A 19,459-nucleotide genomic window follows, 5' to 3' on the forward strand; every position below is an offset into this window, starting at 1 on the left:
CATATATGGACAAAGCATCGTGGATAATTATTACTTTTATTAAAGAAAAGTTCAACAGGTTTATAAACTAAGGGGCAGCATTTAGAAATACAAGAACAATCCCAAATGGACCAAAGGGAAAGAAACAACAGGCCCATCGACAATATTTAAGAAATCTGGCCATTGGCACGTGAAGTCCAACTTCAAACAGAGGCCAACTTCAAAATTTTTCTGAACTTTTTGTTTTAAAATAAAAGCTTTTCAATGTTTGCCTCAACCCATTTCAAAATAACACACAGAGCCCAGCAGCACCATCAAAGGGCAGAGTAGCAAGAAACTACAAAACCATAAGGACGCCTTCCCAGCAATAAACTTGAGCCATAAAGACCTGCTTGTCATCATTAACCTGTCCGAAGGAAAGGTCAACCCCTCCTGGCTGGAATGGTGATTATTCTTGAAATGATCAGTTCCTTAACCAACTGATTGAGATGAAGGGCAGAATGAAAGTGCAAATCATTTGCTGCTATCTGCCTGGTACATTAAATAGAATTCATAAAGGGTACAGAGATGCCCAGCTGAATCATTGCAAGGTCCTCCCCAAGAACCTTCAGGAATTGGGAGTTTAAATTGCGTTAGCTGCCCGATATATTTACATTTATACATGTACATACAAACTGCATGTGATAGCTTGTCTTTATGTGTGTTCTGTCTGGGTGTGTGTTTGCATGTTTTTGCACCATCAATCGCAGTTTCTCAAGTTGTATTTGTACAATCGGATAATAAACTTGAACTTGCAGCTGATCCTGTGAGTAAATTCCTCCCCAATCGGTCAAGTAGTAACACACACGAGAGGAAAGGCAAGAAGTGCTTTTGGCTGTGTAAGGAGACAGGGAAAAGGGGAGCGAGAAAGACAAAACGAGAAGAAAGGAGACAGATTGAAGATTAGGGGAGAGTTTAAATGGAAACTGGAGAAGTCAGTTAATGCTCCCATCGCTTTCCTCTAATCATATCCAATTCACACCTTTTGCCCTATTGGTCTTCTCCTCTCCTCCCATTCTTATTCTGATGCCTGCCTGCTTTTTGGTTATACCTAATCTGGCAACGTTCGGACCTGGCCAATGCCAGACCTCAGAAAATGCCAGAAAACAGAAATTGACCCCTAAGGGAATACATCAAAATATATAAACATATCGAAAGGTAGAACAAAGCTTAAAACAGGAAATAATATTGTGGGGCAGCACGGTTAGGAGTTAGCGCAATGCCTTTACACCGCCAGCAATGGGGACCAGGGTTCAAGCTCCACGCTGTCTAAGGAGGCAGATTCAACACGTGCTAGACCATGGGAGTTGGCGGACCACAGAGCACCGGATGAGAGAGGTACAACCTGTACCTTGAGGAAGGGCTCAGGCCCAAAACATCGGTAATACATCTTTACCTCCTATGGGCGCTGCAAGACTGGTCGAGTTCCTCCAGCATTTACTGTGTGATTTTACTACAATCACAGTGTCGGCACACTTCAGTCTTTCACTCCGGTCATCAAGTGGATCATATTATACCACAGGGAAAAAAAAAGCAAATGCACATGTCTGGGAGCTTACCGACTTTAAAGTTGGTCGTTTCCAATGTGGGACAAGTGAAAAGTCGAGGAAACACCATGTAGATGGGAATGGCCAAACCTTGGCAAATGTTGCCATCTGCTATCTGCAGGTTCTGAATTTCTGTGGCATCTCTGGCATAACCCTCAGCACAACCTAATTACAGGATCAGTGAAATTAGTTGGAAAGAAAGATTGGCATTTATATAGTTTCCTTCATTATTCTCAATGTCCCTCAAGCATTTTACAACCAATGAATTTTTGAAGTACCCATTGAAAAACATGAACAACATGCAAACAAGATTCCGAAAAATAGCAACGTGATAATGCCCACAGAAATAATAAATGGAATCACAAATATATAAACTAAAAAAAATATTTGACCCATTGCAAGTGTGCCAATTGAGAAAAGACTACTCAATCAACACACATCTTCCACCATTTTGGTCTATTGCTTTTCAGGTCACTGCTGAAGTACAGATTCAGGTGGTATTTAAATCAAATTGAAGTGTCTGCCTCCACCATTCAATTGTGCAGTGAGAGCCAGACCTATTTCACCCTCTGGGGGAAGACATGTTGTCTTGTTTCATAGAAGCATAGAACATTACAGCACAGAAATGGGCCATTTGGCACTTCTAGTCTGTACTGAACTCTTTTTCTGCTTAGTTCTACTGACATGCGCCCAGTCCGTAGCCCTCCATACCTCTCCCATGCACGTACATAAACAAATTCTAATTAAATGTTAAAATTGAGTCCACATTCACCACTTCAGCTGGTAGCTCATACTACACTGCCACCATTCTTTGTGTGAAGAAATTCCCCCTGTCATCCGTAACCCATGTGCTCTGGTTTGTATCTCGCCTACCCACAGTGGAAAAAGCCAACCTACATTTACTGTCTGTCCCCTCAATTTTAAATACCTCTATCAAATCTCCCCTAATTCTGCCATGTTCCAGGGAATAAAGTCTTAACTTGTTTAACCATCCTTGGAACTCAGATTCCTAAGTCTACGCAATATCCGAGTAAATCTTCTCAGCACTCTTTCTATCTTATTGATATTTTTCTTTTAGTTATGTGGCCAAGACTGCATATAAAACTCCAAAACTGTCTTCACCAACGTCTTGTACAACTTTACCATAACATCCCAACTCCTATGCTCAGTACTTTGATTTAAAGGCTAATATGCCAAAAGCTCTCTTTATAACCCAATCTACCTGTGACAACACTTTTAGGGAGATTCCTCTGTTCTACCACACTCCTCAGTGCCCTACTATTTACTGTGTATGTCCTTAGTTCTTCCTTCCAAAATGCAACACCTCACACTTGTTCGCTAATTCCATCTGCCATCTTTCCAGCTGGTCCAGATCCTTCTGCAAGCTTCGAAAACCTTCCTCGCTGTCCACAACGCCTCCAACAATGTCATCTGCAAACTTGCTGATCCAATGTACCACGTCATCATCCAGATCCTTGATGAAAGGTGACAAACCACAATGGTCCCAGCACCCCATCCTGGGGGAACAACACTAGTCACAGGCCTCCAGTATCAGAAGTAATCGTCTACCAGCACTCTGTCTTGACTACCTTTCCATGAATACAGAGTGTCGGAACCTTCCGTGTGGGACTTTGCCAAAGGCCTGACTAAAGTCCACGTAGACAACGTCCAAAACCTTTCCCTTCATCGTTTTCAAGAATTCCATAAAGCTGATTTAACACCATCTGCCACACACAAAAACATGTTGACTAATCCCTAAACAGTCCTTGGCTGCACAAATACTTGTATATCCGATCTCCTGAAGAACACCTTCCAATAATTTACTTACTTCTGACATCAGGCTCACTGGCCTATAATTTCCAGTTAATTTTGGAGTCTTTTTTTAAGCAATGGATCAACGCGAGCTCCCCTCCAATCCTCTGGCACCACATCCATGGCTAAGGACATTTTAAATTTTCTGCCAGAGCCCCTGCAATTTCTATACTATCCTCCCTCAAGGTCTGAGGGAATATCTTGTCAGATTCTGGGGATTGATCCACCCTCATTTGCTTTAAGACAGCAAGCACCCCCTTTTCTTTAATTTGTACATGTTGACCTCACTGCTTGTTTTCCTTACTTCCCTGGACACTGCCAGTTTCTTGAGTAAAGACTGATGAAAAAAAAGTGTCCATGGATTCACCACCAGAGCTCCCACAACCAAACAGAGTCCAATGCAAACCATCAGCCACCTGAGCTCCAGATCCAAACTCCAATCTAATTAGGAACCCTTCAGCACCCTCTCGCATCCCGGTTCCGATACTTGGTACCTCTTCAGACAGTTTCGAGGAAGGCTCCACCAGTCTGCAGCCTGGTACAAGTCCCTTGACCCCAGTCTCCAGCAGCCCACAGCCTGCGTGTGTTCCACGCCTTGAGTTGCCAACAGCCCGCTACATTTGTGGGTACTTCAGCCGCAAAACTCCTCACTGGTCCACTGCCATGGTCGACGTCCTTTGAGTCATCTTCTCTGCTTCTCCTTCCCAAATGGGCGGTGGTCCTTCTGTGTTCTGGTCCCCTGCGCCAGTCCTCTACATCCCCCTCGAATCAGTAACCTCTTATGACTGCTGCCAATCAGAGGTGCCTCCATTTTTGGCATAGACCCTGTGGTCACTCGAGTTGAAGTAAAACTACCGTCAGCTCCTTTAACAGGCCGTTCAAAGTCTGGACGGAACTAATGGCACTCAGACTGGGTGGTTGGACCCTGTGGGAGCGCTGTGACTTAATTCCCTGCTCTCCATGGGTCCGCACCATCGGCAGGGCTTCCATTGCTGCAGCTGTTTTTTTTTATATATATAATATTAAAAACCCTTAAAATTTTCCTTCACATTGTCTGCCAAAGCAACCTGGTGTCTTCCTTTAGCCTCCTGATTTTTTTCTTGTTTCGTCTGCATTTATACTCCTCAACTACCTCATTTGCTCAGCCACATCTCCAATATCCCTTGAAAACCAAGCACCCTGTGCCTGCTAACCTTACTTTTAATCCCAACAGAAGCATACAAATACTGTACTCTCAAAACGCCTCCTTTGAAGGTCTTCCACTGACCTTGCTCATCCTTTCCAGAAAACAACTTCTCCCAATCCATTCATTCTACAAATTAGAACTATTATTTTTTTAACTCCAGGAAATAAACCCTTTATTCTATTCAAACCCCTCAATATTTGCTACCCTGTCTTCTATGGACCTGCCAATTCCAGATCCATGCTATCAATTCACCATGGACCCCATGCATCTGCACCTTGGGAATCCGATACCATGAGCGGCATTGTTAAACGTCCATACATACACAACTTCCACTGTCCCATCCTTGTCAACCACCTGGCATTTGCTCCAAAAACATGAAATTGATAAAGACATGACCTGCCCTCACAAAGGCATGTTGACTGTCTGGAATCTGATCACAACTTTTCAAATATGCACAAATCCTATTGCAATCATTTCCCTACCACTGATGTTTGATTTACTGGCCTATAATTTCCTGGATTCTTCATCTTTCCCCTTCTTGAACAAAGATACAACGTTACCTGCTCTCCAGTCCTCTGGGACCTCTCAGGGATGCCCCACTGCCCCATTTAGTTCTTTTCTACAGGGCCCAAGCTTATCCCTGTCCGAGTCCATCTTGAAACTCAAAGAAGACTGGTTACTGTCACTAAAATGTTCCCTCACCAGGCTGGGCTCATTTACCACTACGAGGTCAAGTATGCACCGTTTCCTGGTTGGGGTCTCTGCATACTACACCAAGAAACCTTCCTGATCATTTGTCAAATCCTACCCCAACTGTTCGTTACTAGTGAGGTTGCACCTGAAGTACTACGTGCAGTTCTGATCTCACACGAGGAATTAGAAACTAGCTTTGGTGGTGCAGAGTATGCTCCCAGTTGATTCTTGAGATTTGGGAGTTCACCCATGAGGGGAGACTATACTCGCACAAACTTGGAAGAGGGAATCTCACAGAAACAAAATCATGGAAAGGATAGACAAAAGAGGCAGGAAAGTGGTTTCCACTCATAGATGAGACAAGAACCAGGGGATTGCCATCTCAGGATTCAGGGAAGTAGATCAAGGATAGAGATGAATAGGAAATGCTTTTTCCTGATAGTAGGGAATCTGGAATTCTCTGCCCAAGAAAGCAGTAGAGCCTGCCTCATTAAATAGATTTAAGGCATATTTAGATAGATCTTTGCATAGTAGGGGAATTTAGGGTTATGGGGAAAAGGCAGACAGGTAGAACTGAGTCCAAGATCTTATTAAATGGTGTAGGCTCAATAGGCCACTCCATTCTGTTCTGATATGCAACACAAGATCCTTTACCTCAGAGCATAGACGGAGTTCAATTTAATACAGCATCAGACTGGCACCAACTCTAGCAATGAAGTATTCTCTTAGTACCGTATTGGAACATCTCTTTGGATTCAACATCTGGAAAGGGACTCAAACACCAACACTCCATGTTCAAATCTATAGTCAGACTCCAGTACACTTAGGGACCCTGATGTCAAGGGGTTGACTGAGGCAGGGGAGGATGGGGATAAGACAAGATCAGGTATAAAATTGAATTATGGAACAAAGCAAAGGACTGATGACTCACTCCTTTTTGTTCTTGTCTGACCAAGAAGAAGTGCAACTAATCCAAAGAACTTGACTTTCTGCTTAATGGAGAAAAGTTGGGTAAAACATCGTATAAATCACGAAAAATGAAAGCATAACATTCTGTTCCTCAGAGCATCCTGTGCCCAGCCTTCCCGTTATTCCTTGAATACAACACTCACCGCAGGTTTCCACACGAACCAGCTGAAGTTCAATGCTTTTGATAGGCACTTCCAGGTTGTCCACCACGAGCTCTCCAGTCAGTGGCTGGGTGATAATACAGTTTGTGGAGTTAAGGCGACCATGGATCTTGAACCCAGGCAGCAATGTCCTCTGGAATGTCAAAACAGTGTGACAAGAATGAAAATTAAAGTTGGCAGAAGGAACAACCATGCAACAACACAGCAATCAAATCTGAAGACTGCATCATAGTTGGTGGTCAACTGATATAACCCAGAATGGCCCTGGAAAATCTACAAATTACTTCCAATTCTCTGAACAAACAGAACAAAAATTACAAAGAACAAAGACTCCTGAACAACAAACTCAATCAGGGACTCATTTAAGGACTCTTTCTTGTGCACTTTATTGATTTTTTTAAATTTCTGTATTGCACAGTTTGTTCACATTCGTTACCTGTTTACAGTTCTTTTTGTTTACATGTGTACACTGTAGTTTTTGTTTGCACTACCAGTAAGTGATAATTCTGCCGCGCCCACAGAATAAAATCTCGGATTGTATGTGATGTCATGTATGTATTCTGACAATAAATTTGAATCTACATAGGCTCCAACTCTTATTATTCATTGCAATCATAGCTGATGAAGTCTACTTTCCCTCATCATCTCCAAGAATCCCTCAGCATTCAACCATCCATTGTTGGCGGGTGACATGCGTACAATGGTTGAATGTCACATTGCAACAGATGAAGTTCCTCCTCTTAATATTAAACCTTGCATTTACTACCAGATGCTCTACAGACTTATTGTTTACTTCCAGCGAAGAAAACATCTTCACCACTGCCAACCAATATTAATGTTAAACATTTCAATGAAATTAAGTCACTCTTCTGAACTCTGATCTTGCCCGAGGCATTTCATTTCTTCCCATGGATCAAGGTAATGAATTTTCATTTCACCCAGACAAGTGTCACAGAGACGACTCTCGTGTCTCAAAGCCCAAGACAATTGCAGTGATCTTTACACTCCATTCTCTTGTAAGAGGCAAACATTCTTTTATATTTTCTAATCATACTGTATACACCTAATACAAAGAAACTCCCCACATCACAGGAAAATTCATCACCTCTCAGCCGGTCTCCTTTTATGGAGTCAACTTCACAAGTCCTATGCTCTCTCACTTGAATGGTCAACATCCTTCTGCAGCCTCTTTCCCTTCCTCAGTTTTGTTTCACCCTGAGCTTTATAGATTGTCCGAGCTTCCAGACAGACTGAACATCTTCTATGCACGGTTTGATGAGAAGAATAGGATGAGGCCACGGAAAGCTCCAGGTCCCCTGATGAACAGGCCCCCTGCAGAGATGCAGCTGAGGTGAGCCCACACAAGGCAGCGGGAACAAACAAAAAATACCTGAAGGACTGTGCAGACCAATTGATTGAGATCTTCAACACCTCACTGCAGCAATCCATCGATCCGACAGGGTTCAAGACAACCACCGTCATCCTGCTACCAAGAGGGCAACAATAAAGGACCTCAATGACTACTGCCCTGTCATTTCACTCTGCCCTGACCCACCTGGAGAACGCTGCCTCATTTGCCAGGCTGCTGTTTATTGACTTCAGCTCGGCATTTAACCAAAAGGCTGGTGGAGAAGCTGTCCTCACTGGGACTCAACACTCCTCTCTATAACTTGATTCTGGACTTCCTAATGGAAAGACCAGTCTGTCCAGGTCAGTAGCATAATATCAAGCACTGGCGCACCTCAGGGCTGTGTGCTCATCCTGCTCCTGTTCACGTCATTGACCCACAGCTCCATTGCCAAATCTATCTCCATAGTGTCATCAAGTTTGCAGATTAATTTAAATTAAATTTAAAATTTACACAACAGTAGACAAAACAGCGGCTGGCCTCATCATCAATGAGGAGTCGCACTACAAAGAGGTGGAAAATCTCGTGAAATGGTGCAAGAGTCTCGATGTGGACAAGATGAAGGAGATGATCGTGAACTTAGGGAGGACCAGGAACTATCATGCTCCACCACACCAACAATTCTGTAGCAGACAGAATGGAGAGCACTAAGTCCTTGGAGTTCATTTAACTAGTGACCTATTGTGGACACACAACATCCCCTCACTTGTCAGGAAGGAGCAACAGCGACTGTATTTCCTGGGAAGACTTGCCACCGTTATGCCAACCTAAAAGATCTATCGAGAGCGTCCTGGCCAGCTGCATCACAGTGCAATACGGTCGCCGCAGAAAAAAATCAATCGGAGGTCAATCCACAGGACCATTAGAGTGGCAAAGAAAACTGAAGTCTCCCTCCCACCACCCCCCACCCCAACATGATCCATCAGGATAGTTGTCTGAAGAGGGGAGGAGCTATTTTTCACCCCACACCCAGCATCTTTCAGCTTCTCCCATCGGGAAAGAGATACAGGAGTATCAGAGCCAGCACCGCCAGGCTGAAGAGCAGCTTCTTCTCATAGGCAGTGAAATTGCAGAACGGCCAAAGGAACTGCTCACACTCACATCCGAGACTCTCATATTTATGGAACAATATTTATATAGGTGAAATAACTATCCTGCACATGTATTGTTTGTCTGGTTGTGTGTCTGTGTGTTTAGCACCAAGGACCAGAGAACACTGTTTTGTCAGATTGTACTTGTACAATCAGATGACAATAAACTTAACTATATTTGAATCTGGTTAAGTTACACTGTCTACTCAATTGAATCAATGACAGATTGAAATGGCCAATGCCAAAGTACAGATCCATGAAGTAACTCAGTGTTACTCTCTACCATCCCAAAATAACCCTTTCAGTCAATTTTCTCCCACTCCCATTAACCAATCCTTAAATATTAATATCATCCACAAATTCTGAAGCCCAATACTTAATTCCTTGTCATGACCATTTTTCCCCCCAATATTTCTATACACGTTTGATTCTGTATCAAATCTTAGTGAAGGATTTACACATTCCACCAGTACCAGATAACACATCTTCACTCCTCTCTCCATCTTTCTCTGCAAATATGGTTATATTTGCTTTCTTCCAATTCCCAGGCCTCTTCATTCTTTCAATAATCCATTACTCTCCATTTTGAACAAATAAAATGTCTGAGCCTTCCAAGCCCCCGGATTTAAAGCTTCAAAAGATTCACCACCCACAGAGCAAATGTATGAGTCATAAATAATCGGACCTTTATTCTGAGATGCTGACCCCCCCAAGCCCCAGAGTCCTTACCTAGGAGGAAAAACCCTCCCTGCATCCTGCCTGCTGAGTCTTGCAATAATTTCTCATGTTTAATGAGATCTTTTTTCCCTCCTGGTCTGCTCAATTTTTCCTTCAGCATGCCAGCCATCCCAGGAACCAATCTATGATCCATTGTTATGCTCCGTACATGGGATCTGCCAATTATACACTTTAAGGAAGAAAACCAAACATGTGCACAATACCCCCAATGCATCTCACAAAGGCTCTATATAATCCTCTCGGAATGAAGGCCAGTGGGTAATATTTGCCTCCCTAACTGCTTGCTCAACCAAGAGCCCTACATTCTTTATTCCCCAAAGTACTTTCTCTACAGAGATGCCTTGTTTATTTTTTTCCAAGGTCTTCATTTGCACATATGACATAATCTACCATTTTTTAAAAAAAACTTCCAAGCAAAATGTACAAAGCAATTGAAGGATAACGAGTAAGCAGGACCTGACAGCTTACGCTCTGAGGTTGTAATGTGTAGCCCAAGACACAAAGGCAACAATCATCCAGAATTCATATGATCTGAAAAATGCCCCAAGTGGGTGAAACAAATCCAAATGCAACACCCCTATGCATACCATTGGGAAGATGTCAAAATTCATTATTATATCGTCAGTCACTGAGAAAATAATAGACCTGAACTTAAATCAACAGTTTCCCCCCCCCACCCCCAAAAGGGAAATAGCATTAAGAAATTTATTAGAATTATTTGGGGAAAGTAATGAGCAGGGCTCCAAGGAAAACTCGCCTAGGTCGAGTGCTGTAGATGTCCTTCATGGTAGGAAGAGAGTCCCCAATGACCTTTTCCACTGGCCTCACTATCCTCTGCAGGGTCTTGCGGTCCAAGGTGGTACAGCATCCAAACCAGGTGGTGATTCAGGTGCACAGGATGCTCCCGATACATCCTTTGTAGAATGTATTGAGGGTGGAGGGTGGGAGACCAACTTTGCTGGGCTTTCTTGGTCGAGGAGCTGGCGTTAAGGGACCAGGTGAGATTCTCACCCATAGGAAGTAAATAATTTTCAGAGATGGAAGGTAGCACATACACCAGTCCTATTCTCAGTGTCTGCACATATAATTGTAATGACAGGGAAAGCTTGTTTTTGAGGGGGGGGGGGGGAACGTAGAGATAAAAAAATGGGAAAAAGTAGAAAAGTAGTTGTGAGAGTACAGATCTATCACCAATGTACATAGTGTTTATAGTTACAGTATCTAGACTGTGCTTACAGCGATTGGCTGAGAGCTAAGCCAAACCTACTGTCTGGGCCTTAAAGGGTTGTGTCCCTAGCCAGGTCGGATCATTCCGGACTGGTCGGCCACCTGTGAAGAGCTCCGGTCTTTTGCTAATAAAAGCCTTGGTTTGAATCAACAGGTCTTTGATTCTTTCGACGAGCTCTACAGCGATTGGCTGAGAGCTAAGCCACGCCTATTGTCTGGGCCTTAAAGGGTTGTGTCCCTAGCCAGGTCGGATCATTCCAGACTGGTCGGCCACCTGTGAAGAGCACCTGTCTTTTCCTAATAAAAGCCTTGGTTTGGATCAACAAGTCTTTGGTTCTTTCGACGAGCTCTACAGTAGTCAGCTCAACTGCTGACTGCAAGAAGTGTGTTCATTCTCCCTGTGACCACGTGGGTTTCCTCCGGGTACTTTGGTTTCTTCCGACATCCCGAAGAATGAGTGCCATTTTTCGACCTGATATTGAGCTTTCCTACCAGCATCTTTACAATAGACTCATGACCAAGGAAAATTCAAAGCTGCATAGTGGTCATCTACAATTTTTTTTTTTGTAAACTTATGCTTTCACCAAACCTTGTTTCCAATTTAGAAATGCAAAATAGCTTTTAATTTTCAATGGAGTTCAAATCCCATGACCTTCTGACTCAAAGGACAAATCAAATGATGGTACATTTAAACCAGAACCTCAATATAACTGGGCCTAGAAATAGTCCTTGTATGTCAGATGAATGCTGGCAAAACAATGAAACAAAAATGGGCATCAATGATCTAATTTAGTTCTATTTTGTGCTATGAATTCAACTGAGACAAGCACCAAAAGATTTAATTATTATTTAGTCCCTCAACTGCAAGACTAAAGGTTATTTGCAGACATCAGCTGGGACACTGGGTGTGAACACATGGAGGAAATTATTTCTGAGACATAATTAAACTAACTGAGAAAATTATTTCTGTGCGACATTGGAAATCTGCCACAGCTCAGTATTTGAATGCCACAATTTTGTAACATCAGTTAGCTAAACGAGGGGGGGGGGGGGGGGACTGCAAATGCTGAAATCTTGAGTGAACAAAGCTGAAGGGACTCAGCAGGTCAATTACCTCTATAAAAGTTCCCAACCTGAATGGCCTGCTGCCTGACCTGCGGAGTGCCTCCAACTTCTCTTTCCGTAAAACTGATGCTATCTGCTTTAAAGCATCTGGGAAATCAAAGCAAATACAGTAAAATCCCCTCGATCTGGAATTCAAGCCACTGGCAGCTTCAAGCAATCAGCAAAATAAATCGCAGAAAATAAATAAGTAAAAAATACAAAAGTTTAAAATTAGCACTCCTAACAGTCACTTTGCTCATTGCGCAACACACAATCTCAAGCAGCTGGAAAATGTACCTATCCAGCAACTACCAATCTCCATTCCAGGGTTTTATTGTACAATGACCTGTGCCACATGGATAAAGAGCACTGCTATATAACAAAGTTCATTTGTGGATGACCCTCTGGTCTTAAGAATGTTAAGCTACCTTCAAATTGATCTCAAGAATGAATTATATAGTCACACCGTCACTATGCACCGAGTCAGATGAATAACCTTGTGATCCAGTTTCCAATTAAAGAAAAAGGAAGTTGGACTTCTGGTTTGTTGACCTACTTACCAACCATGGGTTTTTCCTACCAGATGTTTACTTTCTGTGCTGCTCTGGAAGTCATCAAGAACTGGAATATCTACACCACAAATTAATAGAAATTTTGGCTCTTTTCTTTTTAAATTCACTTTCCCAGAACACAATAGTTTTGTAAATCCATTTCCTAGCAAGGCTGCAACCCATCCAATCTCCCAACAGTTTCCAAAAGTAGAGCTTACCTCTTTGACGTTTTGCAGGGATTCAGGGGTGATACTGAAATCCACAGGGGTGGGGGTTAACCTCCCTTTCTGGGGCTTTAAAAGAAAAATATGTTTTTCAATTATTAAATTGTTGCTATTATTTTTTAAACTTTAAATAATATTATGGCACAAGATGAAAGTTTAAAATACTTGTAATCCATCCAATTTTTGTTCATTTTTGTATATTTCAATATGAGATCCCAGTAGGTGTAGTTTCATACCAAGGGCATGCATTCTAAATTTAGTCCTGCAATAATGATATTTCTCCTTGTCCTTTTTATTAAATGTAGTCATTGTTTGTATTAGCTTTTTATTTGAACAAATGTTCTGCCATTCATTCAAGTTGTCCTCTGTACTTTGTGCCTTTTAACTCTCCTCTTCTCACCCTATTTGGCCGTAGCATCTATTTCACTATTGACTTGTGTCCTCTGCATGTCCACCAACTTCAGTAATTTTCCACGTCCCTCATGTTTGAGAGCCCAAAGGTGAGAGCCAAACTCCTACAAGTTATGAACAGCAGAATAAAAATCCAGGTGAATGATCTATAAAAATTGATTTTCTATAAATAAAGATATTTACCAGAGAATGCACAATAAATTCACAGCTCTTTGTCAAGTCCTTCGCAAGGAGTGGTCGTCGCAGGTCACACCGCAGAGTATACTGAAAGAGGGACGAAAGACAAATTTAACCAGAGTTTCAAATTCTCACATTAAGAGAGAAAAAAAGCATCTACCAACGCACATTTCAGCATGTCAAATTCCAGATCTACAAGCATAGGAACATAGGAAGTAGGAACAGGAGTAGGCCAAAAATGGCCCATCGAGCCTGCTCCGCCATTCGATACGATCATGGCTGATCTAATTTATGACCTAACTCCACCTACCTGCCTTCTCCCCATATCCCCCAATTCCTCTATCATGTAAAAATTTATATAACCAAATTTTAAATATGTTTAATGAAGCAGCCTCAACCACTTCCCTGGTTAGAGAATTCCAAACATTCACTACTCTCTGGGAAAAACTATTTTCCCTCATCTCTGTCCTAAATCTACTCCCCTGAATCTTGAGACTGTGTCCTCTCGTTTTAGTTTCCCCGGCCAGCTCAAAAAACCTTCCTACATCTATCCTATCCATATCCTTCATAATCCTATATGTTTCTATAAGATCTCCTCTCATTCTTCTGAACTCAAGCGAATACAATCCTAGAGGATTTAATCTTTCATCATAAGTCAACCCCTTCATCCCAGGGATCAACCTAGTAAACCTCCTCTGGACCGTCTCCAAAGCCAGTATATCCTTCCTCAAATATGGAGACCAGAACTGGACACAGTACTCCAGGTGCGGTCTCACCAGTACCTTATACAGTGGCAACATTACCTCCCTACTCCTGAATTCAATTCCTCTAGCGATGAAGGCCAACATTTCATTTGCCTTCTTAAAAACCTGCTGCACCTGCAACTTTACTTTTTGCGATTCATGCACAAACACTCCCAAGTCCCTCTGCACAACAGCATGCTGTAGTTTTCCACCCTTTAAATACTCTCTGCTTACCAGTGGCAACCCAAGACTGCAAAGCCACAGAAAGATGAAAGGACCTTTTTAAAATCACATCTTTGTTACAGATAGAACTGTCCACGAAGGAAGCCAAATACAGTGCACTCCATAATGTTTGGGACAAAACACCATTTTCCTTTATTTGCCCCTGTGCTCCACAGATTTTAATTTGTAATAAAACAATTCACATGTAATTAAAGTGCACATTCCAAATTTTATTCAAGGTTATTTGTATACATTTTGCTTTGACCATGTAGAAATTTCAGCACTTTTTTTTTTATATATACACAGTTCCCTCATTTCAGGCCACCATAATGTTTGGGACATTTGGCTTCACAGGTGTCTGTGAGTACTCAGGTATGTTTAATTGCTTCATTGGTGCAAGTATAAGAAAGCTAGGCTTGCTTCGAAGCTTTTGATCACCTTTGGAGTCTATAGTTGCCATTTTTCAACGTGAGGACCAGAGCTGTGGCAAGGAAATTCAAAGAAGCCATTATGAGGCTGACAAACAAGAATAAAACAGTAAGGGACATCACCCAAACCATAGGATGACCACAATCTACCGATTAGAACATCATTAAGAAGAAAGAGCGTACTGGTGAGCTCAGTAATCGCAAAGGGACCGACATTCCAAGGAAGACCTCCACTAATGATGACAGAAGAATTTTCGTCATAATGAAAACATATGACCAACAGATCAGAAACACTCTTTCGGAGGCAGGTGTGGATAGTCAATGTCTACTATCCAAAGAATATTTCATGAACAGTAAAACAGAGGCTACATTGCAAGATGCAAACCATCTCAAAGGTGGTATGCTATTGTGCTTGGGCAGTTCCTTTTCACCTCCACACTTTGCTCTTGGAATCTCTCTGATACATGTTAATCTTGGTCTCATCTGTCCACAAGACCTTTGTCCAGAATTCTGCAGGTTCTTTTAAATATTTCTTGGCAAACGGGCCATCCTTTCTGTGGCTAACTATTCATTTGCATCTTGCAATATTTATTTTCATGAGTTTTTCTGCAGAGTCGTCATTGACAAATCCATACCTGCCTTCGGAAGAGTGTTTCTGATCTGTCAGCAGTGGGTCCCCAAGCTGTGCGCGCGCACACGCACGTGAAAAAGGACTGCGCGCACAGCTTAGCAGGAACACTGTGGGACATTCATTTGGGGGCTTTTCTTCATGATGAGAATTCTGTCATCAACAGTGGGTCTTCCTTGGAAGACCAGTCCCTTTACATTTACTGAGCTCACCAGTACACTCTTTCTTCTTAATGGTATGATTAAAGCACTGGTCTTGTAAAGCAGGGGTCATGAGTTTGTTCCTCGCTGGGGCCACATTTCTGTGAGGGACGCTTGACAAAATGGCGACTCTCTAGCTTTGTTATGGTAGACAAAGTTAAATAATTTCATATATTTCTTTCTAAATGTAGTATTTCTTGACAATGATGGAACCTTTACCTTTACTTGTTGATTTTAAGTAATCCTGAAGTTTGGTCAATGTCGCTTACAGTTTTATTCTTGAGTTTCAGCCTCAATGACTTCTTTGACTTTCCTTGCCACAACTCTGACCCTTGTATAGAAAAATTGCAACTATAGACCCCAAAGGTGATCAAAAGCTTAGAAGCAAACCTAGCTCTTATACCTGGCCCGATGAAGCAATTAAACATAACAGAGTAGTTGCAAACACCTGTGTGGCCAAATGTCCCAAACATTAAGGTGCCCTGAAATGAGGGGGATTATGTATAAAAAGTCCTGTAATTTCTACATGGTCAAACTAAAAGATATAAATAAGCTTGAATAAAATCTGGAACGTGCACTTTAATTGCAATGTGAATTTCTTGATTATAAATTTAATACTGTGAAGCACAGGGGCAAATAAAGGGGAAAAAAAGTGTCTTTGTCCTAAACATTAAGGAGGGCACTGTAAATAAAGATTTGAAATACTGGTTCTTTGTTCTCATATAGGTACCTTTTCAATTAGTTTATTTTGCTTTTCACTTGACATGGACTCTTTTCTAGGAATTTTTGTGTGGAACTGAAGAAATCCTTGCTGGTTTGCTTATCCCCTCCCAAATCTCAGCACAGAGACCTTAAAACTTCAGCCTCTTGTAGTTGGTCTAATGCAAAATGGATGGGACTTCAATTTATTGGAAGGGAAGATTAGACCAAATATTTTATGTGCAACTAATCAGATGACACTGGACAATTAAGGTTTTGCTTCTCAATACTTTAGTGCGTATTTTACAGATTTTAAGCTGCTAATCATAAAATCACCTTAAAATTTTCCTTTTGTGGAGGAGTCACGTGACGGAGTAGTGGCCGGTCGGGAAAACCAGCCCTCTCCAGGAAAATAGGAAAAAAGTTAGGAAAAAGCAAAGCATAACAAAAATAGAATACAAGAAATAGAAGATAAAGATACAGAGAAGAGAAAGAAGATGGTTTCCAAGAAGGAGAAAGTAAGAACAACTGGAAAAGTTTAAAAAGTCGCTGGAGAAGAAAGAAGGTGGCCTTACCTGCACGAAGGAACAGGAGGCTGTGGTGACGAGGAGCACCCGACCTTCGAGGTCAGTACCTGCCCTACAGTCGCGACCCCCAGCCGGTGGACTACAAAAATGGCTCTCGGAGCCAAACAAAAGTGAGCAACTGCGCATCCGCAGTGTGCAAAGGAGAAAGAGGACACCGGCAAGAGGGGGGCTTAGCAGAAGAGCGGGCTGTCACAGAGCGAGCAGCTGGAGGATAAGTAAGACAGCAGAAGAGGGAGCGACAAAACAGACGTGGAAGACAAACTGAAGACCGACAAGACCAACGTCAGGAAGCACAACAGATGAGCAGCCCAGGAGGGGAGGACCAGCAACAAGAGGGAGGGGGGCTTAGCAGAGGAGCAGGCTGTCACAGGGGTCTCAGCTGGAGGATAAGGAAGACAGCAGAAGAGGGAGCGACGAAACAGATGTGGAAGACAAACTGAAGACCGACAAGACCAACGTCAGGAAGCACAACAGACGAGCAGCCCAGGAGGGGAGGACCAGCAACAAGAGGGAGGGGGGCTTAGCAGAGGAGCAGGCTGTCACAGGGGTCTCAGCTGGAGGATAAGGAAGACAGCAGAAGAGGGAGCGACGAAACAGATGTGGAAGACAAACTGAAGACCGACAAGACCAACGTCAGGAAGCACAACAGACGAGCAGCCCAGGAGGGGAGGACCAGCAACAAGAGGGAGGGGGGCTTAGCAGAGGAGCAGGCTGTCACAGGGGTCTCAGCTGGAGGATAAGGAAGACAGCAGAAGAGGGAGCGACAAAACAGACGTGGAAGACAGACGGAGGGAAAACCAACAAGACCATCAATGTCAGGAAGCACAACAGACAAGCAGCCCAGGAGGGGAGGACCAGCAACAATAGGCCCAGCAAGAAGACGCCCGACAAAGAGATACAAGCAGCTCATCAGAAAAAAAAACAGAAGAGACAGACACAAAGAGAAGACAAACACAGATACAGAAGAAGAGGAAAAAGAAGACCAAGATCTTGACAGAAAAAACAGAAGGTAAAACTGATGGACAGAATATAGATAAAGCCTTTTTTGAAGAACAAATGAGATCATTAAAAGAATGGTTATCTTTAAAATTTAGTCCAATTAAAAGAAAAATGAAAAAAACAGAAGATAAAATGCAAAGGTTAGAAATGGTAATGGCAGAAGTAGGGAAAAGAGAAGAGAATGTGGAAGAGCGGGAAACGGCTGTAGAAATGGAAGTAAATGACTTAAGAGAAAAATTGGAAGAAAATGACAAAAAAATTAAAGAGACAAGAGTTATCTCAGAAAATTGATATGTTGGAAAATTATAATAGGCGAAACAAGATAAAAATAAGGGGCCTGAAGGAGGGTGAAGAAGGCTCAGACATGAAGGAATTTATAAAAGGATGGATCCCAAAGGTCCTGGGAACGACAGAAATACAGGAAGAAATGGAAATAGAAAGGGCGCACAGAGCACTAGCCCTAAAACCACAGACACATCAAAAACCAAGATCCATAAAGTAAAATTTTTGAGATACACGACAAGAGAAAATATACTGGAATGGGCAAGGAATAAAATTCAAGAAGATAATAAGCCATTGGAATACAAGGGTCAAAAAATATTTTTTTTACCCAGACAAGTTTTGAACACAAGAGGAAGGAATTTAATATAGCAAAATCAACTTTATGGAAAAAAGGTTACAAATTCATATTAACACATCCAGCCGTGCTTAAAATATTTATACCAGGGGAGCAAAACAGACTGTTCTCGAATCCAGAGAAAGCGCAAGAATTCGCAGAACGCTTGCAGGACAGGAGAAGAGATGAAGAGATGCAACAAGAGATGAAGAACAGCGATAATATATGTAAAGAACTAAAGAGGGAAAAGAGAAGAGAGTAAGGAGGAGAAAAAAAGAGTGCTTTGTTATAAGTGTTAAAAAAAGTGTTTTCTGGAGAGGACTGGGAGAGGGGGAATTACCGTAACTGCAAAATCAGTTGACGCTGCAAACAAAATCGCAATCCAAATGAAAAGGGGAGTTGTGGTTGCCCTGCAAGAGGTACGGGACAACTCGGAGGGGGAACTTTTGGGGTTAAGGTATTAGTGGATGTGGGAACTACGGGGGTACTTTATGTCTTAAATGTGTTGTCATACATTAAATATAATAAGAGAAAACTAGGAACTAAGAGATGAAAATACGGAAGAGGGATGGAGGTGGCAAAGAGGTGTATGCAAGATATAAGATGGCCATGTTGAAGTATATGACTATAAACATTAATAGAATACATAACCAAATTAAAAGAGGGTACTAAATTTATTGAAGAACGAAAAAATAGATAGAGCATTTGTGCAGGGAACACATCTAACTGAAGCGGAACATAAACTAAAGAGAGACTGGGGAGGACACGCAAAGGCAGCATCCTATAATTCATAAGCCAGAGGTGTAGCCATACTAGTTAATAAAAATGTACCAATCAAAATAGAGGGGAAAATAATAGATCTGGCAGGGAGGTATGCAATGATAAAGTGACAGATATACTCAGAATTTTGGAATTTGATCAATATATACGCACCTAACGAGGAGGATCAAAAGTTTATGCAAGATTTTTTTTGAAGATTGCAGACACTCAAGAAAATATATTGATAGGAGGGGATTTTAA

The 19,459-nt window shown here is 42.1% G+C and overlaps 1 protein-coding gene across 5 annotated transcripts in view; it reads right to left on the reverse strand.

Moving 5' to 3' along the window:
- The window catches only part of vps26c (VPS26 endosomal protein sorting factor C), a 70,004-nt gene that overhangs the window by 265 nt on the left and 50,280 nt on the right, over positions 1-19,459 (reverse strand). For 4 of the 5 annotated variants that reach the window (XM_069888889.1, XM_069888891.1, XM_069888892.1 and 1 more), the window contains 4 exons: positions 13,324-13,404; positions 12,724-12,798; positions 6,369-6,519; positions 1,578-1,730 (listed from right to left, as the gene is read on the reverse strand). In XM_069888889.1, coding sequence (XP_069744990.1) covers positions 1,578-1,730; positions 6,369-6,519; positions 12,724-12,798; positions 13,324-13,404 — 460 coding nt within the window. The remainder of the gene's footprint in view (positions 1-1,577; positions 1,731-6,368; positions 6,520-12,723; positions 12,799-13,323; positions 13,405-19,459) is intronic. The other variant, XM_069888890.1, reaches the window with a different exon arrangement.

Source organism: Narcine bancroftii, chromosome 7, assembly GCF_036971445.1.
Source record: "Narcine bancroftii isolate sNarBan1 chromosome 7, sNarBan1.hap1, whole genome shotgun sequence".
Classification (NCBI taxonomy): Eukaryota; Metazoa; Chordata; class Chondrichthyes; order Torpediniformes; family Narcinidae; genus Narcine; species Narcine bancroftii.